This window comes from Telopea speciosissima, chromosome 5 (assembly GCF_018873765.1).
Source record: "Telopea speciosissima isolate NSW1024214 ecotype Mountain lineage chromosome 5, Tspe_v1, whole genome shotgun sequence".
Taxonomy (NCBI): domain Eukaryota; kingdom Viridiplantae; phylum Streptophyta; class Magnoliopsida; order Proteales; family Proteaceae; genus Telopea; species Telopea speciosissima.
In genome coordinates, this window is record NC_057920.1 from 60,119,636 (window position 1) to 60,146,917 (window position 27,282).

Here is a 27,282-nt window from a genome sequence, read left to right on the forward strand (position 1 = left end):
ACTAACCAAAATAGACTTCAACAAAACGACTTTGAAATTCTCAGACTTAAATCACTACATTCCAAATACAGTACAATACAATCAGAACTATTACTACTTGATTTGTGATCTTCATTATTGCTACACTCTTCTCCACAGTATTCAATCTAATATTTAGACTACCGATCTCTTCACTTCTCTGCTGTTCTATTTCACCCTCATTGTTTGGTGCATCACTACCATGCATAGATTGGGTTGTTTCACCAATGGATACTGCCCATCTGAAGAATCTGCAACCACCATTGTCTCTGTTAAAACAAATATAATACAGCCTATCTGGGTTGTCCATTGACTCTAAAATCCTCACAGCAGATCTCCTCCGGCAATAACATTCCATGTTTTGGAACCTCACCCACCTTGCACAGCCAGTATTCACACTCCCAGATGACATCTTACCTGCAAACATTCCAAGAGAACAAGCCATAGATTAATTAGTCTTTGTTTCCTTTTTAAACAAAGAAGTATTTGATGTTTTCATGAATTGTCAAACAAATACCCACTTCCATAATTTCTTTACAAATTCCTTGGCTTTTCATTTACTAGAAACCCATTTGCAGCTGGGTGTTTGTACATGGGGATCTAAATGAGTTGACAAAAAGATCACTATCCACTTGTTCCCTAAGTCCTAGAACCAAGCACAAGTGCATTCTCTCAAGACCACTCAATGAGTACCTTGATCTCTTGGTCAAGACAAGCTTAAATTTTAACAAGAAATTACTAGGTGAGTCAATGCTTTGCCATCTCAGGAAGTTATTACTAGACAAAATAAGGAGAAGAAGACATGCCCAGGCTGCAAGGAGCTCAAGAACAGGGGTGAGTAATCACATGTTGTCTAGATGGACTGTCAAGAAATGGTAGCTTATCTAATGCAATAAAGTGTCAAAGGGCTGACATTGGGATTTTATATTGTATGATGCATCTTGGCTGATGTATTTTGAATCTGTGTGCCTTGTTAAGAAGTCTAAGGGAGAGGTGTCTACTGCTGATAAATGGGCAGTTAAGGCTATAATAGATAAGCTCTCCACCTTAAAAAATACACACACACACACACTTGTGTAAAGTAAAAGCTTCTGCTTCACCAGGTCCTACCAAACTATTGGCCGGGCCTCTCAAGTCTCAAGTATTCTTCACCTTCCTTCATCATCATCTTTGGTTCATTCTATTATTCTGTAGCTGCATTTTTATCGACTCTCTTTCTCCGCTTGATCTATAGCTCTAATTCTGCCATTTTCATAAGTTGTTCTGCAAGCTTCTTTGTCTTTGCATTTTGAATCCTTTAGCATTTTCTTGATCTTCATACAAAGATACATCGCTCCAATTTATCTCCAAAAAATTTCAGTCAAATCTTCATTCACATTTGCTCTGTTTTATCCTTTTCTGACTTTAATTCCCATCCTCTCATGGAGTTCGTTGGGCCATTTGTGAGTGTTATTGATAGTTATCTGATTGCTCCCTTTGTTCGATAGATAAACCACTTGAGAAGGTCCAATGACAATGTCAATGACCTTCAAACTGTAGTTCAAAATCTAAAGGCAAGGAGGAATGATGATCAAACCACTCTAAAAGCAGAAGAAAAACTAATCACAGATTGAGACTTGCAACAGAGAGGTTTGAAGGTTGAAGACAACTTATAATGACTGTAGAACAGTGTAGGGATGAAGGAATGAAGTAGATAGCAGACTTCTACTTTATTCATTGTTGCAGGGTATGGAAAGAATAAAACAAAAGAGAGACAGATAAGTTCAATAAACGAAACAGATCTATGGTAACAACAAATTGACAGTAAATCTTTTCAAAAAATTCAAAACAAATAGAAATTTCAGTCAAAAAACCTTAGTTCTTAGCGAGTTTGAGCAGAAAAATATACCTTTGTCCTTGCTCGCTTCTCTCTTCCCTTCTCAGAGAGCAATCAACTGTGTTTTTTTCTTCTGTCTTGCACCAAGAGCTTTAACGGTGGCACCTCTCTATCCTTTTGTACTCCTGAAAAAATCGTGGCCTGAGAAGAGGGCTGAGACGAACTTCTTCTTCTTCCTCCGGTTTGCAACAGCAGGTGAAGCGCAGAGATGAAGCGAAGAGGATGAAGTGCAGAGAAAATGAAGATACCCTTTGAACTAGGGTTTATTTCACTACTAAGGGCATTTTAGTCCTAAAATATCTGTGACAACGGTTTATTTCACTACTAAGGGCATTTTGGTCCTTAAAAAACCGTGACAAAGGCACACTCTCACTACTAACCCCCACCGTTACGGGTCTGTAACGGTGGGGGGCAGTTGGTTATTAGTATGCAACAAGGGGGGGTTAACAATTGTTTCAAAGTTTTTGGGGGGGTAATAGTAAATATTAAAGTTTTTGGGATGGTAATTGTAAAAAACCCAAAAAATTATGAACAGAACCCATCTCATCATTCTTAAGAGACTCCCAACAACTTTGGAAAAAGATAATCGAAATCCCCTAGTGACCAAGAGCTTTGAGGGCTCCAATACTAAACAGGAATCTCTCCTGTCTGCTGCCCGGACAGGACTGTGCTGTCCCCTCACATGGGGGGGGTGAAATGATGACCTAACCCCCTGCCCGAACACATTGCCCGGGCAAGGTTAAGTCGTCATTTCGTACCCCCATGTGAGGGGACAGCACTGTCCTGTCCGGGCAGCAGACAGGAGAGGAAAAAAATTCTACTAAACAAAGCTTGTCTGATTTCCTTCTTCAAAAAAGAGGGATAGTAAGATTCACACTATTATCCACTGTAATTACAGGCTCAAACAGACTCTCCATAAATATTGGATCTAAGGGATTTGAAGTAGTAAAAATGGAGCCAAGCTGCTGAGTGAAGATATTAGCAATTGAAGGTAATTCAAAAACTCTTTCACCCACGTCATTCAACACATAAGTAACACTGAAAATTTTTAAATTATTAGTAGCCATGGCATGAAAATATTGATATTTCTCTCTTTCAGTTAAGAAAGAAATGCAAGATTCTTTCAACAAAAAATTCCCTCAGCCTCCAAAATCCCAAAATTAATACGACCACTGAGCAATCTTTCTACAAATTTAGGCGGAGGTGTTTAATCTTTCCCCCACATAAGTTCTTATCTTAGATATCCATAGACTGAGCTCCAGAAGTAGCCTTTGACTGTTTCTTCTTCTTTCTTCTTTCCAGTTCTGCCTGGGCTTTTCACCGGCTTACTGACTTGAACAGGTTGTGTATTTTGTAGATGTAGATGAATGGCAGACAATGGATCTGACTGGAAAGCAGGATTATTAAGGACTTTCAACAACTGGTTTCCTTCCTTCTCCCTGAATATATATTAAAAAAAAAAGAAAGAGGCACCACCAATAAAACTGACCATAACACTCCTTAGGACTAGAAGCCAAAACATGGAAATTGAATTTTTTTTGACAAGTAAACATGGAAAATTGAAACGTGCCAATGGACCAAGAGAATTGGAAAACTTACACCAGCTTCTGCCTAGATTTCGCATTCAGCTTCAAGTTGATAGCCGGAGGGTGTTGCCTCCCTGCCTTCAACTCGGGAAGGAACTCTGAAAAGGATGAAAGATCATATGCTTTCAACTTCTTCTGCCGGGTTCTCAATCTTTTCTTCTAAATAAACAGAAATTATGATGTAAGTATACTGAAATATATGAACAACATAAATGCCAAAAGAAAATTCATTAGGAAAAAATCGAGCAAGGGAATGGGAGGAAGAAAATAACTAACAGAGAAATGGAATGAAAATAGATCATGCATTATAAAATTACTGCAAAACAACTAATAAGGAGTGCCCTGAAATGGCTCAAAACTAGGGCAATATTATCATTTTGGTTGATAAAGGCAAAATCTCTGATAAATAGAAAACAATGAAGAAGAATAGTGGGTGTTCACTTGTATCAAACATCAAAGCAAGAAGAAGAAAATTCAGAGATAGCAATTTATGGTCAGCACCCAGACATTTAATACAAATTTTTAGACTATTTAATACAATGAATTTGATAGATCAGATGACCAAGGCCAGGTAAGCCCTGAGAATTTAGCCTGTCTTGTGAAGAAAAATGACTACACAGATCTAACTCAAAGGGCTCAGCCTCCAGTAATTAATTCAAGTTAAAATAAGGGAACAAGGCAAAATTTATCAAAGAATGAAAATAGCAATAGAAGCCAACAGTTACCACTTAAGCACCTAACTGATTTTATGCTTCAGAACACAAGCATGAAGCAGTACATTAATTCAAAGAACCGATGGGCACCTACCTTCTGGTAGAAAAAAAATTGAGGGAGAATTCCCTAAGCAGAATGTGCAAGTTAACAGGGTAGCATCTATGACTCTTTCATAAAGGGATGTTCAAGCTGAATGCATCAAATACCATATAATTCCTCTCATGTTCATGTAACTTATATTTGGCTGCAAAAACTTCATTCGACACAATCTATTATCGTACGGTCTCAAAGGTGGTAATTGTGACTTACATCATCTGTATTCCAACACTCGTAAAAACTGTCTAGAAATATTAGGAACTAACTCTTTCACACGGGATAATTTATATTAAACCCATGACAATCGATACCCTTGTAAATTCAATGGTGATGAAACTATTAGAATGCCTCTATGCTTTTTTGTTACATTAAGTAGAAACACAAAGATTCTTAAGACGTTAGATAATACAACTACAGGTATGGGGAAATCAAAATAAAATTTTAGAGGAAAAGAAAACCAAAAAGATACATTTATGAACGAGATAAAAATCCAAACCAGTGAAAATTAAGATCAATTATCACTAATATTCACTGGGAATTAGATGGGTTCTGCATTAAAAAAGACTCTACTCCATGGCAACAGGCATGAAAATCACCAAGAATATTTCATTTCCAAACTAAGAATTAAAGTGGTAAATCCAACCAAAAGCAGGGATGAAGGCTTAAGCTAAGACTCTTACCTTGCTAATGGCTTTCTTTGCACTTAAGGTAGCAACGGTATCTCTAACCTCTACAATAAAGAAAATTATAAAAGTCACACACAGTTAGCTTCTCATGGAACAACCTATGTTTACTGAGAAGTTAATATTCTGATGTCTCTTAGGGTAAGAAATTCTCAAAGGAGCAGCAGACTGAAAGAGAGGGGGGGGGGGGGGAGCAGAACATAAAGGCACAAAAATGAACTTACTGGCAAACAAACAACGGTATAGGCCCACCAAGATAAAAATTCCCCCCAATCCCCTCCCACCCCTCCCCCCCCAAACAAAAAAAAACCCTTCCCTCTAATAAGTGAGACACAGCTTCTCTCACTATTGAAGGAGAGGGGCTACACATAGGTCAGCAATGTGGGCATCATTAGTCAATATACAAATGAAGACAGAAACTCATCTCACTAATTACAATGCAATCCTAAACTTAGGCCTTAAGTGATGTAGATTTACATTGTCAAACTCCTCCACTGTTGGTACCAACACATCAGCATACTAGTGAGTGAAAATTCAATTTGAACTTATTCTATGGCAACTAATGATTCCAACTACTGTTTTGAAAAGTTAATTGGATCCTAATGCACAAGATATACAAGTTGACATTGAACTACTTGAAATTTCTCAAGAAAGCTAAGATATACAGTTACCAGTTTCCAAGACAGATACTATTGGCATATAAAATATCACAGACCGACATTAACAATTTTGAAAGCTGCAGTACATACTCGGTTTTCCCTACCTTTTTATATTTGACAATAACAAATATCCAATAAAATCCACTGATCCAATCGTTGCTATCAATTATCCAATAAGACAAGAAACATGCAAATAGACTCATCCTGTCACCGTAAAGATGGTGAACATTTTTCTCATTTAAAACACGGTCAAATAAGTTCCATGAAAGTGACCTAATAATCATAAAATCTTCTATGATTTCAACAATAAGCGTTTAGACTTCATGCTTTATCAGGTTATCAGGTTTTTTGGTTTTGGCATGAAGCAAGCACCAGCCAACAAACAAAGTGGACACCTGATGCAATATTTACTTAGCTGGTTGGACCAGCATGATAGGATTTGGAGCCCAAACCCAAACAGAACCAGTCCCATATTTTTGGTCCAACGAGGGTTGGAATTAGTTATTTAGTAGGTTATTTATTTAAGTATTTTATTTGCTTTGAGATTGCATATGTAGGAGTTAGACAGAGTTTGAGTTTGAGTTGCAAGTAATTTCAATTTTGTAGTTAGAATAGGAGTCTTGTTATTTTTCCTTTAAATTCTTGCATATAACCCAAATGGGCATAGTGAATTGAATAGAAAGTTTATTTGAGTTTTACTCTGTGAGAGTGTGATTGTGCGTGTGATTCCCTTTCCTTCCCTGCAATTCTGAGCTTCATCTCAGATTTCTTCCCACTCCTTACCAGCCCTCCACCAATTTGGTATCAGAGACGAAGGATCCATCTCCTTCCCCATCAATCTCTCTCATTCCATTCCCATTAACCCTATCTCTGTTCCTCTACCGAGAGCTGTAAAAAAAAATCATCCACAGCAGCCCCATCTACCCCCCCTCCTGACTCCAACACTAACAACCTATTCTCCTTTCATTACTCCCCGCTGTAAGCCTGTAACAGCAAACAAACAAACAAATAAAAACCCTCAACATCCACAGCAAAGCACTTCTCCCATCGACTCTCATTCGCACTCAATTCCTCGACTCCAAACCAGAAAACCTCTTCAATTCACTGAAAATCTCCCCACCCATTTGACTTAAAAAAAAAAACCCCCACTGTTGATTCCCAGCAAAAGAGCCCACCGCCCCTTTTTTTCCCTCTGAAACTTTGATCGAACCCTTCTAGGGTTCGACCCAGTGAAAAGGAAAAAAAAAAAGGAGAAAGAGCAAAGAGAAGAGAATGAGAGACAGAACCAAAAGAGAGACGGAAGAACAATCGGACATACCTAGTTGATCCAAACTCGCTTGCAGTTCGCCTCGTCAGCCTTCAAGTCCCAGTTGAACTCTTCCAACAACTGTAGTAGTCAATCTATTCCAGCATCATCCTCGAAGTCGGAACTCTTGTTCCAGCATCATTCTCTCCCTCCAGTGGTTGAATACGACCCAAACTCCATCAACCAGAGATAAGTACCCTTTTACAAATCCCATTATTTCCATATTACCCCTCCTTGCATCCTATTTACTTTAAGTGTTATATTTTTTTCCAGAATTGCCCCTCCCTTTCATTCTTAATCTACTCTGTCTTTTCTTTTATTAGCTTCCAAGTTTACCCCTCCTCCAATATGTACACCACACCTATTTTCTTCTCTTTTGTTTGCAGTCTAATAAATTACAGTCCTGCCATTCTATTAAGAAGTTCAGCTTATTTACAGTTTTTCCATTCCTCTTATATTTACGTTTTTGTCATTTGTCTTTTGAGTGTTACTTGTCTAGCTTAACCATGGTAGCCAACAATGAAATTCTCCAACAGCTCAATTCCTATAAGAGTGAACTGATACAAAAGTTGACACTCACTGAACGTGTCGATACCCTTACTGCAGTTGTCAATTTCCTCCATACTATGATGACAACCATGCAAGCTTCTATTGATCGACTGGTGGCTTCTGACAAAGGACAGAGTCTCATGCAATTTGGGGATTCTTCCGACTCCATCCCACAGGATCTGCCATCAACACCACCAACACATCCTACACCACCACCACCACAGCATATACCACTACCGCCACCACCCCCACCTTATGGAGTTGGTCGTTATGATGATTATGGAGCTGAAAGAGCAGCAAAGCTGGACGTTCTTGAATTTTGTAGGCATAATAATCCAGAACAGTACCTTGATTGGATTCATAGTTTGAAGACCGTTTTTAGATGGTATGGTTTGACTAAGAGTCTAAGACCAAGAAAGTCTTATTTGCAGAAGCCAAACTAAAAGGTACAGCTCGAGTTTGGTGGATCAAGCAACAACAACAAAATCTAACCCGAGGCATTGGTTTAGTTACTACTTGGGATGAAATGCATGGAGTTATGAATAAAAGATTCTTGCCTACTAACTACAAGCAGCACATGCATCTCAGGTTTGCACAGTTGAAACAGTAAAACCTAACAGTTGACGAATTTGTTGCTAGATTCTATTATTACGCCACTCGGTCTGATTTTGAGTGGGATGAAGACGTATTGATGGCACAGTTCCACAATGGTTTGCACCCTCAGATCATTGCTGCAGTTGCATCCAATCGACTGCCTACAATGGAAGATGTTGTACAGGTTGCATATGAGGTAGAAGAAAGTCTGAAACGACCATACACTCGGAGGTATTTTCCAGACACTTTTCCTAGGGATAACAGTTACAACAAGCAACATTCTTTCCCCCAAGAAAAGTCATTTAGCAAACCAAATGTAAGACTAGACCAGAATAGGTCTAATCCCAGGCAGGATCAAAAAGAAAATCTCCAAAGCACAAGAAAGAGAGCAATGGAAATAAAAATCATATGAGGTAACCAAGAGAACAATGGGAAGTAAGAACAACTGAACAAGGGAAACAAGAGAACAATGGGAAGTAAGAATAAGGGAAACAAGAAAACAATGGGAAGTAAGAATAAGGGCAACAAGAGAACAATGGAAACTCAAATGAGGGAACAATTTCCTTGGTTAAAGTAACAAATAAAAAACCCACAAATTTGTAACCTGTTGCAGCAGCAACGGTCTTGATGTAATAATCTTCAAAAAAATCAATGTGACAATTAGTTGAAAGAAATCCCAGCAGCTTGTAGCACTCTTGAACTCGATTTGAACAAAAGTAGGGTTTGGATTCAATAACCAATGGAAGGGGATGGGGAAGGGAATGGACATCCCACCCAACCAATCTCAGGATTTTAACAAAGGCTAAAGCCAATATTTCATTAATCAAATTCGTGTCCAGTGTTGGCCTGCCTTACAAACTTATATAGAAGACTCAAAAATAGACTTAAACACTAAAAAGGAAAGGCCAAACCCTATCCTCAACTAATAAGGTAACCTAAATTGACTAGGAAAGTGAAATAATAAAGAAACTGACTCAAAATAGCACTGTAACTAAACTAATGAACTAAATTCTGTTTTCCTACTTTCGACCCATATTTTAGGCTCATTAAATTAGCCAATTACAAAGTAAACCGATGGGATCAAAGTCCCAATACATATATGACCCAATCCAAAGCTTATTTCCACTAAAATAAGCCCCAAGTAACGAGTTATCTACATCAAAACCACAAGAACTGGTTCATTTATGGCATCTTCACGGCCTAATCAACCATATTCTCCACCTCGGCGTGATTATGACAGGGCATTTTCACGACCTACCCAACCATATTCTCCACCTCAGCATGGTTTTGACAACTCTTCAGTGATGCCAAAGACTGTCATCCAGTGTTTTACATGCAAGGATACAGACATGTCACTGCTCAGTGTCCCAACCGTTTGGTGGCTTATATTGATAAAGATTCCTTTATCCCTTATGTTCTAGAAGAGCACCTTAGTGTTGAGACTGTTGATTTACCACCACAGTGTGCACCAGGTGAAGTCAACGTGAATGATAGTGATGAGGAGTGACATCCTTGTTATGTTCTTCATCTTATTTTCACCACCCACAAAGTCATTGAGTATGAAAATTGGCGCCGCAACAGTATCTTTCAGACCCGTGTGAAGTGCAACGACAAGTTATGTAGTCTGCTGATCACTGGAGGAAGTTGCACTAATGTCGTCTCTGAAGTTGTTCGTAAACTAGGATTGCAGACAGAACCACATCCAAACCCCTACAAAGTTGTAAGGGAAAATAACATGAATTTCAAGCTTACAGATAAGTGTTTACTCACCTACTCAGTTGGTGGATTTGTGGATACAATACAGTGTGATGTCCTCCCTCTGAAGGTGTATCACATCCTTCTTGGTCGCCCGTGATTGTTTGATAAGAAGGCACAATAAGCACGACAACAAAACCATGAAATTTCTTCCCGCTAAGGATCTCCCTAACATTAAACTTAAGAAAGTAGTGGGATCGTTCCTCCTGTGTTTCAGACAGTCTCCTTGGTCCTTCTCCAAATTTGACAAAGTCGAGTACTTTTTAGAAGAGGAGAATTGACGCAATGTCACTTAGCTGGTTGGACCAGCATGATAGGATTTAGAGACCTAAACCCAAACAGAACCGATCCAATGGTTTTTGGTCCAACAAGGGTTGGAATTAGTTATTTAGTAATTATTTATTTAAGTATGTTATTTGTTTTAAGATTGCATATGTAGCAGTTAGATAGAGTTTGAGTTTGAGTTTCAAGTTATTACACTTTTGTAGTTAGAATAGGAGTCTTGCTATTTTTCCTTTAAATACTTGCATGTAACCCAACAATGGGCATAGTGAATTGAATAGAAAGTTTATTTGAGTTTTACTCTGTGAGAGTGATTGTGTGTGTGATTCCCTTACCTCCCCTGCAACTCTGAGCTCATTTCAGATTTCTTCCCACTCCTTACCGGCCCTCCACCAACACCATACACAATTGCCTTTACAAGGGCAGATCCTACGGTCAACTTGTAAAGTATGAGCCTAAGATTTTCAAAAAGGCACAAAAAGAGAAATACCCACATAACCAGCTTAGAGCATGTCTCTCTGGAACTGCCACCAATATGCATACTGACATAGGACAAAACATGAAGAAAAAGAGGCCAAAACACTGTTCACGTTACTATTAACGTGAACAGCCACAGCTCCTTAGTTTGCCTTGGTGGAATATTATTAAAAGTTTCTGTGGGGCTCAAGATCGGATTGCATGGTGTTTTATGCGTGGGAATTTAGGAGTAGTTTAGTTTCTATTTTAGCATAGATCTAGTTTCTATTTTGTTAGTTATTCGTTTCTAAATTAAAGTTTCTGTTTAGTTGCTTAGCTGAGTTGGAGTTTCTATTCTAATTACTTTCAATTTTGGTCCCATTACTTGTAAAGCAACTCTCAGCCATAAGAGATTGCTATTTTATTCCTTTTTATTTTTGACTCATCCCCTTGAGTCTATTCAAGGTTTAAAGTATCGGACCATTTCGTAACGTCTTAGCCGATAAGTCTCGGTATCGGTCGTGGTCGAGACGAGACAGGCCGATACATATCTTTTTTTTTTTTTTAAAATATAAATGTCTCGAATGTATCGACCGATACATATCGATACGATACGATACGATACGTATCGATATAGACGAGACATAATTAAACCATTATTTTATTATTTTTAAAAAAACGAGACGTATCGACCGATACATATCGACCACTTAAAAAACACGTGGGCCCAAGTCTTTTCAGAACAGAAAAAATCGAGCAGGAGCAGGCTGGCGGAAAAAACACACTTCCAGCCTTGAGAAAACCATGAAAATACATCTTTAAACTTGGTTTTTGGAGCAGATTTCTTGAGGGCTTTGATTCCTTTGCCAAAAACGATCCTAAAGGAGGTGAAATCTCAGCATTTGCTACATCTAACAACCCACATTCGAAATCAAAAGGTGTTCTTGAAGGGAAAGGTAGGTTTTTTGAAAAAAACTTGATTCTTTTGTTTAAATCTTTGATTTTTGGTATTTTTTTTGCTATGATTCAAAAGGAACATGTTAAACTAACTTAGTATTGCATTCTTTGTATACATTTACAAAGATTTGAGTTCAAAATCCATGTTTCTTTGCATTTTTTACCCAAAACCGAATATTGCTTCCTTAAAATGATTTTTTTTTATTTTCTTCTAAAATTTAAAACAAATGCTAATGTATATAATATATGTACTACATTATGTATAGATCTATCACATTCCAAGAAGATTATACTTTTATCTTAAAATCTGTATTTTTTTATTTTTTTTTTTGGCAATTTTCTGAATTTATAAAATACTTAAAAAAATACCAAAAATCATGATTTTTTCATCTTTACTCTTTCATTACAGTTTGATCAAATATATAATTGGCTGAAATAGAAGAGTACAGTTAGATTCATGTTATTTGTATGCTAATGTAGTATATTAGATTATTATGTCATTTTTTTTTATTATTTAAAAAATTAAATAATGTGTAACTAATTGAGGAAAATATAAAAATGTTTAAATATTGCTTAGGGAAACTTTGCTAAGTAGTAAGTACATGCAAATGATGCAATGCATGACATGCATCATATAGACATGTACTTGTATAAATTATTGTGTGGATTTTAATATAGTTTAATATATATCTTATATAGTTATCTACTTTTGTTTGGTATTTAGGACGATGCCGCGACAACAAGACATTGGGTGGTCTTATTGTACCAAGATAAACAACAACAGATTGCATACACAGTGCAACTTCTGTGACACTCAACATCTTGGAGGTGGGGTAAGTGGGGTAACTCGGCAAAAAGAGCACATGGCAGGAAGATATGGAAATGTTGCCAAGTGTACAAAGTGCCCTGTAGAGTTAAGAAGGGCAATGCAAAAACACCTTAGAGATTCAAAAAAAAAATCCAAGCAAGCACATGAGGATGAGGATGGATTGGTGGAAAATTTGATGGAAGATTTTGAAGCTTTTGAAGGATCGGATATGGAAGCAGAGGAGGACTCAGAGTTGGCATGGACGATGAGACAATCAAGACATGAAGCAAGAGAGGAACAATGGAGAGCTGAGCAATTGATCAGAAGTCAATCAGCTTGACCCAGCCAGGGCCCTGTAGATATTGGTGTTAACTCCTCTTGTCATCCATTTATAGGTAAGGGTAAGGATCCTATTGGCCTTAGTAGAGCAACCAGTGTGAAGGAAATGTTTGACCGGTTTACAAAGAGCGGTAAGGGTAAGAGAAAGAAGAGCCCAGATATTAGAGACATGGATCCTAATGTCTACAGACCAAGGGATGCTAGCCAACAGAGGATTGAAGAAAGCTTTCAACCCAAAACACTTAGTAAAAGGATAGGCAAAGCAATCTCCAGATGGTTCCACAGTTCTATGATTCCACCACATAAGGCCAAAGATCCCCACTTCAAGACCATGGTAAAGGAGATTCAGCGGTGTGGGAAAAATGTTAAGCCACCCACACCTTATAAGATTGCTGGGCTTTACTTGGATGATATTGTCCAAGAGGTGCATGAGTATGTGGAGAGGTTCAAGGAGAAGTAGCCACTATATGGAGTGACCATCATGTGTGATGGATGGAGTGGACCAACAAGATTATCCATCATCAATTTTCTTATCTACTATGATGGAAGAACGATCTTCCACAAGTCGGTCAATGCATCTAGTGAAATCAAAGATGCCAATTACTTGTATAAGTTAATGGATGAAGTTGTGGAGGACATAGGAGAAGAAAATGTTGTCAAAGTAGTAACTGACAATGCAGCAAATTTCAAGAAGGCTGGTCAGTTGCTTATGTTAAAGAGGCAACATCTATTTTGGACACCATGTGCAGGTCATTGCATAGATTTGATGTTCAAGGACATAGGAGAATTGCCCAAGGTCCAACGGTTGGTTGGTAATGCAAGGAAAATCACCAACTTTATTTATAACCATAGTTGAGTATTGGCATTGATGAGGAGTTACACACAAGGGGATTTAGTGAGGCCTGCAACAACAAGATTTGCAACAAATTACATTGCAATTGATAACCTCATTTCCCGAAAGCATGGGCTGCTACAGATGTTCACCTCTACTGAGTGGTTGACTAGCAATTATGCAAGGTCTGAAATTGGGAGATTTGTTTCAGATCTTGTCACCTCCTCAAAGTTTTGGGCTACGATGGGCCGACTTTATAATGTTATGATGCCACTCTTTTGTCTGCTTCGAGAGGTTGATGGGGATAAAGAGCAGACCATGGGTAAGATGGTAGAGGCCATGGGAGTAGTGAAGAAAAAAATACATAACAATAACCCAACATCAAACAAGAAGTATTTGAAGATTATATCCGATCGATGGGAAAAGATGCTGGTTCAAGATGTTCATTGGGCAGGTAATCTTATAAGTAGATGACTTTGGTTTCATTTTAAACACTTACTAAGTTACTATTTATTTATTTATTATTAGAATTTCTAGGTTTCTAACCATCCATTACAAACCATGTGTAGCATATTATTTGAATCCGGATATCCAATACACCAATGATATAGGGTGTAGACCGGATCTATTGCGTGCCCTAAGGAATGTTGTGAACAGAATGGAGCCAGATGTGGCCAAGGCCACACTTGCCATGGATGAGGTTAGAGCTAAATTTGTTGTATAAATGATTGAAACCAAGAATATGTCAAATAAGAGTTTCAGTGGTGATTGGTGGAACTAATATTTTAATTTTTAATACCTCTCTAGGCTAAGTATTTTCAAGAGGCCACGCGTGGTTTTGCTAATAGAATGGCTATCCATGCTAGGAACACACAACGCCCAGGTAAGTTATGTTTACCTAATTTATTATGTCATTTAAAATTTGTTTTAAGGTTTTATCTTTTAATATTTCATTTATTATTATGCAACTGATTGGTGGCTCAATTATGGGGGTACTTGTGCTTCACACTTAACCCGAATTGCAATTCGAGTGTTATCCCTGACGGCATCCTCTAGTGGCTACGAACGTAACTAGAGTACATTCAGGTTGATACACACCAAACCCCGGAATCGTCTCAATTATTCAAAGTTGGAGTAGCTAGTGTATGTCCATTACAACATGAAGCTGAAGCGTAAATATTTAGAGCTGGAAAGAGAAGGAGATGATGTAGATGTCAATCCAATCGACATCAACCACCTACTTGACGATGAAGATCCAGTTAGAGCATAGATAGAGGATACCGATAAGGTATTGGTGATGGATCAATTAAGTGAGGATCGCCAGACAACCAAACCTGATCCAGTGATAGAGAGCATCATTCAACAGATGGATGATGATGCAACACAACCACCATCACAAGATCCTTGTCCTAATGTTGAAGAGGATGACAGTAGCTTTGAAGAAGGCTTAGTTAGGAGGACGAAGTCAGGTCATCCGTATGGAGGAACTCAACAAGATGTTGATGATGAGGATGAAGACAACGATGGTGATGATGATGGTGATGGTGGTGGTGGTGGTTCTGTTGCTACTACTGCTGCTGCTGCTGCTACTGATGATAATGATGATGATGATGATGATGATGATGGTAGTGGTGGCGGTGGCCATGGTGCTGGAGGCATGGTATAAAATCTCGCGATATATCGGCGATATATCGCCATATTTCGTGAATCTCGACATGTCCGAGATACGAAACACTTCCGAAACAAAAAAATATAATATCTCGTCGATATATCGTGATATATCGACGATATATCGCGAGATATTGAAAAAGTGACAAATAGTGTCACACTAAGGCCCCTTTTATACCATATTTGTGACTCTTGGTCGATATTTCGACCGAGAGTCGCTGAAAATCAAATTTTCTCTCTTCTTCCTCATTTTTGCTTTTCTTCCTCCCTTCCAAGCCTCATCCAAGCATTGTTGAAGCTCCTTGTCGCCGGGAAAACATCGGAGGGTCATCTAAACTCATCATCCAAGCCTATTTTCATTATTTAAGGTAAATTCTATTTCTCTAAAACTATTTTTTTTTTAAAACTTTGTACAAATGTTGTTGGATGTTGATGATATTAATATATGTTAGACACGGAGGCCGATCTCTGACCTCACGGTGTCGAAATTTTTTCCCATATGTATTTTTTTTTTTTTTTCTGGTTTTAAAAATTCATTTTCCTACAACTAAAATAGGAAATAATTAGGGGTAATATGACTTAGATGGTAATGAATTAAATATATGTTAGACACCAATGGCCGATCTACGGCTTCACAGTGTCGGATTTATTTTTCTGCTCTTAAATAATTCTTTTAATTTTCGAAAATTAAGAAAAATATATAAAAAATTAAAAAAACAGAAATAAATAAGGAAAAATATGAGTTTTAATTTTAAAAAATAATGAAAAAATATGAAAGTTATTTCTATATGTTTTGATATGCATTACATGTATATTATGTTTACTAATTTTTGGTTTTGTTGTGTTAGGTCAATACTTATATTAACATTATATATAAAAACTTGGTTTTAATTATGTGAAAAATATAAGGGTTAGGGAAAAAATATTAAATAACTATACAAGTGTATTAGTAATCTAAAAGTGTCAATTGAAGTGCATCTACATTAAGTTTTTTAATTATTTGTGTTACTTACATTGCAGTAAACAAGCATCATTATGGCGGATCGTGATAGACAACGTGCGAAGGGCAAGCAAAAGGTGGGGAAAAGTAGTCAACAAAGGGGGCGGAGGGAACAAAGAGAACAGAGGGAACAAGAGAGACCAGCCAGCCAGCATAGGGATGACATTGCATGGTTACATGGTACTCCCATTGATGGGGATAAGAGAAAATCTATATGTAACTATTGTCACATGCAATTTATGGGAGATGGGTCCAGTAGACTTAAACAACATCTGACTGGAGGATCTAAAGATGTTGTAGGTTGTCATATGGTCCCCACTGAAGTAGCCAGGGAGATTGGTGATAGTTTGAGGAGAAGAAAGAAGAGGAAGGTCGACAAGCAAAGGATAAGAGAACAACTTGAGGATACAAGTGAGGAGTTCGATGGGAGGAGGAAGACGATACAATGATGATGATGATGATGATGATGATGATGACATGCATGCACGATGACATACAAACAAGCGAGAGGAGGCTAGGGATTTTAGGCGGACTGTTTCAAGGAGTAGAGTAAGTTTTCAAGATGATCACAGAGACAAAGAGTAGGGGGTAGTGGAGGAGTGGGGTTCTGAAGGTCCTAGAACTTTGAATCCTTTTAAAAGATCACAAAGTGTGAGGGCAGCCCCAACACCTCTACCATGATCAGTACCACCATCAACATCTGATCCTAAATTGCATAAGAAGAAAGGAAGCAGTCAACCCAGAATCAAAGGAACATGGAAGGGGATGAAGGGATTGGTTAAAAAATCAATAGCTAAGTGGATGCTATACCATACCATCCCAGCAAACACTGCACAAGGCCCCCATTATGATACCATGATAGATACCATTGCAGAGGCTGGCCCAGGATTCAAGGGCCCCACCCCATATGAGGTAATGAATGTTTATCTACCTCAACAAAAGAGTGAGATTGATGAGTACATTAGTGAGATGAGGAATATGTGGGAGACATATTGGGTGACTATAATTGTAGATGGATGGACTGGGCCTACAAGAAAGTCCATCATCAATTTCATGGTTTATTGTGATGGGAGGACAGTGTTCCTCAAATCTGTGGATGCATCCAAAGAGATAAAGGATGCAAAATATATTTACAGATTGTTAAAGGAAGTAGTGGAAAAAGATGTGGGTATTGAGAATGTAGTCCAGATTGTAACGGACAATGGAAGTAACCTCAAGCTGGCCGGTGAGAAGATGATGAACAATAGTAAGTACCGGCTCTTCTGGACTCCTTGTGCAGCCCATTGCATTGACTTAATGCTAAAAGATATGGGAAAGTTAAAGTTGGTGAAGACTGTGGTTGAAAGTGCAAGACAAGTCACCAACTTTGTATACAACCACTCCTACGCACTCAATCTATTGAGGGAAAAATGTGGGGGTGACTTGGTTAGGCCTGGCATCACAAGATTTGCCACCAACTATATTGCTCTCAAAAGCATTGAGACAAAGAAGGCCGGGCTGAGAAGCATGTTTGCTTCTGAGGAGTGGTTTGAATGGAAGGGTTCCAAGACTGCAAATGGGAGGGAAGCACAAACAACGATGTCATCTGAGGACTTCTGGACCAAACTAAGCAAAGTGGTGAAAGTTTTAAAGCCAGTAGTTAAAGTTCTACATATTGCTGACTCCGCTCTGAAGGGCCTAACCATGCCAGTCCTATATGCCGCAATAGACTTGATGAAAGATAGTGTCTATAGTGTGGCTCCTCGCAGTAGCAAACACTTCTTATATATCATAAATGCTCGCTGGGAGAATCAACTTATGCATCTACTGCATAAGGCTGGTGAGTAAATTTGTTTTATGTTTACTAATTCATAGTATAATTATTTACTAATTACCTATGCATTTGACAATACCTCTATTCTATATGTCATATTTCAGCATACTACTTGAACCCTAAGTATCAATATAACAATAGGCTTGGGTTGGAAACTCAACTTATTGATGCTGTGAAACAAGTAGTGAAGAAGTTGGAGCCAGATGGTGCACTACAAGCAATTTGCAACAATGAAGTGAGTTCATTTGGAAACTCAACTTATTGATGCTATCAAATAAGTAGTGAAGAAGTACTTACTAATTTTCCACATGGGTGTAGATCAAGGTATTTAGGGATGCATTGGGAAGTTTTGGAACTGAGGCTGCGATACAAGGCAAAGCACGTGGTGATGCTGGTAATTCTTTTAAGTTTTAAATTACATATGTATTGAAATTTGAAAGTTGAAAGTTGAAACAACATTTGACACATGTCTTTTTTGTTGTAAACTTGTAATGCAGCTGAATGGTGGGTGTTGTATGGGGAATCGGCTGAAAACTTAAGAAGAATAGCAATTAAAGTCCTTGCCCAAACATGTTTTGCATCTGGTTGTGAGAGGAACTGGAGTACCTTTGCACTCATCCACTCCAAGAGGCGCAACAGATTGGGGTCTCAACGTTTATCTGACATGGTGTATGTGCACTACAACTTGAGGCTGAAACTGCAACACATACGCATGGGACATGAGGGACAGAAGGGCACCATTGATCTAACTGACATCTTTCAAGTTGACTCAGACGATGAGGACCCTATTGTGGATTGAGTGAGGGATAGAGGTGAGCCAGTGTTGGATGAGGAGGGAGGTAGGCCCGACCCCATGATAGCTTCTGAGATTGGTGCTGATGTGGACGAGTATATGGCTGACGAGGGTCAGATACATGCAAGGGAAGCCTCACCCATACCATTCCAGCCCACTGGTGGCAATGTTGCTGATGATGAAGACTGGTCTAAGTCCTCAAATGATGATGATGGTGATGATGGTGATGCTGGTGGTGGTAATGGTGATGCTGGTGGTGGTAATGTTGGTGGTGGTGATGCTGGTGAAGAATTTGACGGCATGCGAGAGCGTTATGTGGTAGGCCAGGAGGCCCAGGATACGGCACCTGTAGAGCCACTCCGATTCACTGGAGAGACAATTTGATCATGCCACACAAGATACGGACCACAGAGCACGTGCCCCCGCACCCCCACCCTCGAGAGGCCCCCTACATACATACAACAGGAAGTGTAGGGGTCGACAAACACAGTTGCAACCTGATCACATGGACATTGATAACCTATCTAGCTCTGTTGGTGGTTTGAGTATGGGTGATAGGGAGGGAGGACCGACTGGACATTGGCGTGCCCCATCTTTTGACGCACATGCCACTCCATTGGCATCGGATTATGGTGCATCACAACCTTACGGTGGATATGGATATGGATCATCATCATATGGGCAATTTATTGGGGTAGGGGACTATGACTACCAGTCCCAGTCCCAGGGACATACTAGATCATCTTTTGTAGATAACATCTTTGCATACCCTAGCGGACCTAGCTACCAACCTCACCAGCCATACATGCAGCCAATGCCATCGCCTCTTGCGCCGGCGCCAACATCATATCACAGTGGATCATCTTCTTCACGGACTGGATCGATTGGTAACCCTAGTTTATATCCTAGGATAGGTTACCTACAGTATGTTGATGATTCCATTTATGTGACACTTGTGGATGACTACACTCGTTTCTTCTCCGATTCTATACCGTGGTCCACATATGTCCTTCAAACAGAGAGCAATGGACGTCGACTCAGCGAGGCATGAGTGGGATTGATCCAGGGAGACACAAAGAACTACTATTAGCGATTTAGCACTTGTAATTTGTAACTTAAGTTGTGATTTCATTAATCTATGTGTATTTAACTATTTATACATTAGGGTCGGCGACCGTATGTCAATCAAGGGTGCAAGCCCAAAACACCAATTTGAATTCACATTTTTACAATTTTATGGTTTAAATGTGTTTATTAAGCTTAAATAAGGCTGTCCATGAAGTTTCAGGCCTAGATATGGCCAAATACCCCTCGAGATGGACCCCCGAAATATTGTAGAAAAAATGCAATATTTCGGTCATATTTCGCGATATCTCGGATATTTCGGATATCTCGGTAGGCCAGAGATACCGATATATCGCGAGATATAGTACTATGGCTGGAGGTAGTGGTGGTGGCCATGAGGCTTCACAACATCATGCTGGGGTTCAATTCACATGTGAGGCAAGATACACATACTACCCAAGATATGGATCATGGTTCGGGGCCTGCTGGCCATAAGACTTACTCGCAGAAGCCGCAGAAGGGCAAGTCTTCCAAGCGCTCCCACAATCCATATGATAGTGATGTGCTTATGAGTGGCATGGAATCACTTAGCATTAGAGTTCTGATTATGCTGGTGCTTCATCAGGCCATGGGCATTATGCATCAGGTTCTTCAGGCTATGGACATGGGGCTTCTATAAGGTATGGAAGTTATGGATACGGAGAGGCACAAGCACAACCACAACCTAGTGCTTTCACAACATTAGCCACTCCAGAGCAGTACACACGATTCTACTATGAGTGGGAGAGTCACTACCATCAGTATTTCGACTGGGCTCAGTATTGTACCTATGTTCGGTCAGTACACAATATCATCCTAGTTGCTCCTATTGTTGAAGACTCTTACAAACATGACTTTGATCCACCCCGACATTCTTCATGGCAATAGAGTGACTCTACATGTAAGAAATCTCATCTTTTAATCTTTTATAACAATCTCAAAGTGCCGCACTTGTCTGGTTATTGATTATTCACAATTCTTAGTATATATGTATGATATATGACACAAATTGCTTGTTTATATTGTTTTTTTTGTCCAAAAGTGTATTTCCATGTGTATTTTGATCATTTTCATGCGTTTCTGCACCGATCGATATGTATCTCCGATACGATATGATACGTCTCTTAAAATCGCCCGACCGATACGGTACCCGATACCGATACTTAAATCCTTGAGTCTATTTATATATTGTAACCTGCCCATAGAGGAACCGCACGATTTAATGAAGTTGATTATTATTGGTTTGAGCAAGTTTTTTGTCCATGTGAGTGACTTGAAGAGTTGGGAGGCCTGGCTGAGATAACCAAAACCCTAGGGCTGAGAGAGCCGAATCTCCTTATCCTTCCCTCCTATTCTATTTTCTCTTCTTTACTACTCCTCTGCTCCCAATCGAGTGTGCTTGCTGCTGTCTCTTGTGTCTGCAAATTTTGCTGCTGGAAAGTCCTTGAAGACCTGAATCAATTCCACAATCAAGACCAAGTAATGCGACTGCTGTTTACACGATCAAGTGAAAGACTGTTGCATCCTGCGGCTCTGTTTCTCTATTGATTCTGCTGCAACTTCAAGGCTTCAGATCTCTTCAGCTACAAAACCTATTAGGGATATATTCGAAGCATCTGGAGAGTACAACCTGCTCATGAATCGACCCTGTTTGGTTTCCCCAACTGCTGGCCAGATTGGTTTCTCCATTAACCTTCTATTTTGAAGGCTGGTTTCTAATTTCAAGTCCTCTCTGATGGCTGTAATTTGGAGCAAAGGACCTGATCAGCATCACCTCCACTCAACCTAAATTTGGTAGCCATCTGTTGGCCGGTTTGATCTCTACCTCCTAAGTTACTAATTCCGGTTTTATTGTTAATTTGATGTTCTGCTGCAACCTGTCATCAATCCTACCGTAGAGTGGTTCTTAGTTGAACCACTTATATAATACATACCCTTAGCCTTTGCCTTTTTTTTCAGGAATTTCCTCTTGTACCATGTGTGTGCGTGTGTTTGTGTGACATAGCATATCCTATTCTAGCAAACACAGGGCACACTATAGGATGTGTGTGCGTGACATAGCATATCTTATTCTAGCAAACACTGGACACACTATAGGTGGTCTTAAATTTATATAATGGCAAGAGATAAGAAGATATTTTAGCATACTGAATGGGCTATTTATGTCAGTACTAATGTCCAGGATTTTCACAAAATGAATATTTTCCTCTCATATTTGCATCCAGACGGTCACAATGGAGCAACCTTATTGTTGCACCAAGGCCCACACTGGGTACGCCCTTTTTATATTTGCATCCAGACATTTTATCAGGAAGAACTCCTGCCAATTCCCACCCAAGAGTCGAACAATAATTTAAAGTATGACGCAATATAAATAAAACAGAATTAATGCAGCCATATTGGTCCACTTGTGAATTGTGTGTTATTTGATGCATGTTGGAAGCAAAACCAACTAAATGGAACGGAGTCAATGGTGAAACCAGCTAAACAGAATGGAATCATGGATTAACTTTTTCTTTTCTAACATTGAGTGCCAACCTTCAATAATTTTCCAACAGTACAAATGACTGATCTGATAGTTGGACAAACTGCAGGTTTTGTTTCTTTCCTTTTTTTTTTTTTTTTTTTGGGGGGGGGGGGGGGCCCCCCATACATATCAGTAAATGCCAATGCAAACAACAAATTCAACATGAATGGGTAACGAGAAAGACATGTGGCACTTAAATAATTTCTACCTTAAAAAAAATACCAAACAGATGGTTAGTATTTTTAACAAGCCAAACTTACTAGTATAGAACTGCAGTTTCCTTTGAAATTTGCGATCACAATGTTTGGAAGATTCCTTGTTTGCAGAATCTGGCCTGAAGAAGAAATTAGTAATTAATTCAATTGCCAAGAAAGGGTGTTTACATATCACACAGAGGGCGGGGAAGATCACATGCTTGCATGGAGAGGTTGCTATTCTTTCAGTGGAGCACAGGCATCATTTTTCTGAAGGTTATTATTCTCAATAAATAAAATAAGCAAAAGCTAGCAACTAAGAATTTAAAAACTCAAACAAGATGCTAATTGGGCAAGCATTCTCGCAAACACATGGATTTTGCATGTATTAGGTTCTCGGTGGTTATTATTGTTGGCAGAATCGTGGGTTAGAAAGAGAGAATGAGAGAAAATAATGTGTTGTATTCATTGATAGGTAAGCCCCTCTATTTATAATAGAGGGGAAATTACAAAGAGACTAAACTAGGCGATGTGGGACTAAAACCCACATAGCCCATTTACACTTAATAACATAAGAAGAATAAAACTACCCCAAAAAGACCAGAATACCCCCACGGTATTCTAGATTACATATTCCAACACTCCCCCTCAAGCTGGATTATACAAATAAGCAAAGACAGAAGATCTAGCTTGAACTAAAGAAAAAATAACTCCTAATAATGCTAACACTCCCCCTCAAGTTGGCGCATACAAGGTACTAATGCCCAACTTGAACAAAAAAGGGAAAAAACTAAGTTGTAGCAGAATCCAGCTTGACAGATGAATGTAGCTCCCAAATAAACCTTCAAGAACTTGAAAAAAATAGGTATTCAAAACCTGGGCAGACTTGAGCAGCAAACTTTCACCAATCTTTAACAGTTGTCCAGTGATGAATCTCTGACTGATAATCTTGAAGATAAGCAACTAGGACAGCAAGCAGATGAATCAAGCAGCAGAAAAGCTCAAGCAGTTGAAAATATCAACCCAACTGTATAACCTTATATAGGCAGGTAATAACCAAACATCTTCAATACTTTAATACTTCAATCTCCCCCTTACGGCAAACTCAACCCAATAACAAAGTAGATACCCATTAGCAATGGTATGTTTTGCACCAAGTGTTCCTGCAAGTTCTGCTTCTACAATGTTTGCAGGTGTACTGTACATAATCCCCCCCTCACGTGTAGTACACATGGACATAACAGAGATGATGTAAGAGATAGGGCAAAAACATAATATTCCAGAATTTTCCAAAAGGTGCTAAGGGTAATGGAAAAGGAAGAAATGGCAAATTAGAGAATACCATTAACTTCCAAAGGGGTTATGGGTATATGCCAAAGGTATGTTTTAGACTTTTAGGAGATGGTGAAGTGAAAAGAGCAATGGGATAATAAACCATGGACAAAAACAATGCAACACAGTAATCTTCAACCTTTTTCAATCGATCAAACTAATTCCAAAACACCAATCTCCAATGATCAGATCTGAATTATAAAAAAAACAGGTCTGATTTTTAGAAGGAGAAGGCATCATTCTTCAAAAACTTGATCGATCTTCACACAAGGAAGAACCAGTGTGCAAAATTCCAAACTATAAACTCCCACACGCTAAATAGAATTGACGAAGATATCTGGACAGCAATAGATGTAAGAAACTTCAACAAAATACTTGGATCAGATCTGAATTAGTGAATAAGGTTAGGATCAAGCTCTCAAAGTAAGCCGGATATGAACCAAAAAAGCTTCACATAACTGAATAGGTTCGTAGTTGTAACCAATAACCTTGGAACACACTGTTGTAATCCCAAATAAGCTAATCTCCAGGGTAGTAGATTCGAGTCTTCAATAATGAAAGAAATTCGATCTCTAATAGTAGGATACTCAGTCTCAATAATAGGGCAGCAGTAGTCCACATAAAGGCAGCAGTAACATGTCAACCAGTCATGCTTACAGAAGCCAATCAATAGACCAGCAAGGTAGGTAGTAAAGCTTAATAGAACCAGCAAATATAAAATAATCACTTAGTAGATCCAATAGGTAGTTGAAGCATCCAACCACATAAGAACAAGGAAAATAGGTTGATAATTGAAAAATCGAGCCATAAGAATGAACCTGAATTTTTTCCAAAAATAACTGATGAATGATGCTGAAATATGGGTTGAATACTCCTCTGATATGTATAAGACTCTCCTCAAAATATGAGCTTGATAGGAAAACCCTAACCCTAAAATCGATTATTGTCAGGGTTTTAGAAAACCCTGACATTAAGATCAATTTAGGGAAAGGGGGCTGTAATTGCTGATGTAGACATGTAATAGATGTTGACCAAGGCTGCTAGAATGGAACCTCCAAGGTGAACAATCAATCTCCAATAAGAGTGAGACCTGATCTTCAAAGGGGAGAGACTCCAAAAAATCGCAAAAGTAGAGCAGAGTAGCATTACAGCACTACACCAGCATAAAGGACCTTCTTCAAGCCTTGAACTGATGAAGGAGAGTTCTCTTTTAATGTTAGAACCACCTCCAAAGCACTCGAACAGCAGCAAACATCTTTAGCCCAAATCGATTTTTATCAGGGTTTTGGAAAACCCTGAAAAGAAGAGATCGATTGGGGTAGGGGTCTTCAAAAAACTTGGATAGGTGCAATATTGAGGTCGATTGGTCCTTGAAGTGGGAGTAATCAACCCTCTAAAAATTAGCAAAAACTGAAACCTGAAAGTCAGGGTTTTTGGCAGGTAACCAAATTAGCTGATTAAGGAATTTTTGCTGTAGAAACAAATCCAGCCATCAGAAATGGCCCAAACTTAGGTCGAGTAGGGCTTGTAGTAATAGGGAATCACCCCCAAAAGATCAGCTGCATCTGAAAAAGGAAACACCAAAATCGATTGGAGTCAGGGTTTTGAAAAACCCTGACAAGTTGAGATCGATTAGGGTATGGTGGCTGGAATTAATTAAAGCTTGGAGAAAAAGGAAATACGGAATGGGGATAATGGAATAGGGTAGAAAGGGGTTGGAGAAGGGTGTATAGGGAGCTCCAATGGTGGAAGGTCAGCCTTCAATAGTAATAGGAAGTCGATCTCCAAAAAATTCTGGAAAACCCCAAATCACAAAGATGATTCCAGCAGTATTATACTATAAAAAAGTAGATAGAATGGAGGAGGGCAGTAACTAAATCATTGGTAAGGGATTTTACCTCATTAGTGCTGCCCCTTACAAGGAGGAGAAGAAGAAGAAAACCAGAGAAAGAGAAGCCGAGAGAGAGAGAAGAAGAAGGAGAGGTCGATTGGAGAGATGGAGTAGGGTTTTTTCTCTTTTTCTAACCGAGATCAGACCAGCTCTGATACCATGTTGGCAGAATCGTGGGTTAGAAAGAGAGAATGAGAGAAAAAAATGTGTTGTATTCATTGATAGGTAAGTCCCTCTATTTATAATAGAGGAAAAATTACAAAGAGACTAAACTAGGCGATGTGGGACTAAAACCCATATATCCCATTTACACTTAATAACATAAGAAGAATAAAACTACCCCAAAAAAACCAGAATACCCCCACGGTATTCTGGATTACATATTCCAACACTCCCCCTCAAGCTGGATTATACAAATAAGCAAAGACGGAAGATCTAGCTTGAACTAAAGAAAAAATAACTCCTAATAATGCTAACAATTATTGACATACACACACACACACACACACCCCCCCAAAAAGAAAGGGGGTTCTCAATGGTCATCGAGGCTTACCTCAAGCCAGTCAATCCCATTTCTAGCAATTCCTTGTAGATACTGAAACTGCATATCCAAATTTAAGGGGGAAATATTATAATTCAATCAAAATTTCAAAATATAACAAATTAATGATAACTCGCACAAAATAAAATTAAATATCATCAGCATTAAATAAATCTACCATCACACACACACACACACCCAAAAAAAGTACAACATGCAGAAGACATAAGATGGGCAGGTGGTGATTACTATGTCCACGGGAAATAAGGGTATGAGCTAAAAAACTGATGGTACAACTTTTATTTGGGTGATGGAACACCCCCCCACCAAAAAAAAATTATATTCAGAGAAAGCGAAGTAACAATTACTTTTCTAACAGGGCTAATGGAAATTGTGAGAGTGCAGACCTGCAATCGTGACCAGTAGAGAAGAAGAGGGGAGAAGATGGAGAAGGAGAAGAGAAGAGAGATAGATAGAGAGAGCTAGGAAAACTCCCTCATGATTCTAATTAATTGAATCGTGAGGGGGACAATATTACTTATATTGACTAAAACACATTACAAGAGTAAATACCTAAACTACCCTTAATATAGAACATAAACTAGAAACATAAATAAGACAGAAATCAAACTAAACACCCCCCAAACTACTAAATCTAATCAGCATTCTTAACACTCCCCCTCAAGCTAGAGCGTAGACATCACCAAGAACTAGCTTGGAACAACCATCCAAGAACTGAGGTCGAAACAAGGCCTTCGTAAACATATCTCCAAGCTGAAACTGTAAACGAACAAAAGAAGTGACAATGAGCTTCTTCTGAACAGCATCTCGAACAAAATGACAATCAACTTCAATGTGTTTGGTCCGTTCATGAAAGACACGGTTGTTGGCAATGTAAATAGCAGCTTG

General features: G+C 38.8%; 1 protein-coding gene across 1 annotated transcript; it reads right to left on the reverse strand.

Annotated features, from left to right (window-relative positions):
- Positions 1 to 3,107: 3,107 nt before the first annotated feature.
- Positions 3,108 to 26,533, reverse strand: LOC122661011. The gene is given in 6 exon segments (XM_043856304.1): positions 3,108 to 3,191; positions 3,193 to 3,333; positions 3,494 to 3,639; positions 4,971 to 5,020; positions 22,676 to 22,749; positions 26,386 to 26,533. Coding segments are annotated over 6 exon segments (492 nt in total). The 5' UTR covers positions 26,406 to 26,533; the 3' UTR covers positions 3,108 to 3,130.
- Between the last annotated feature and the right edge of the window lie 749 nt (positions 26,534 to 27,282).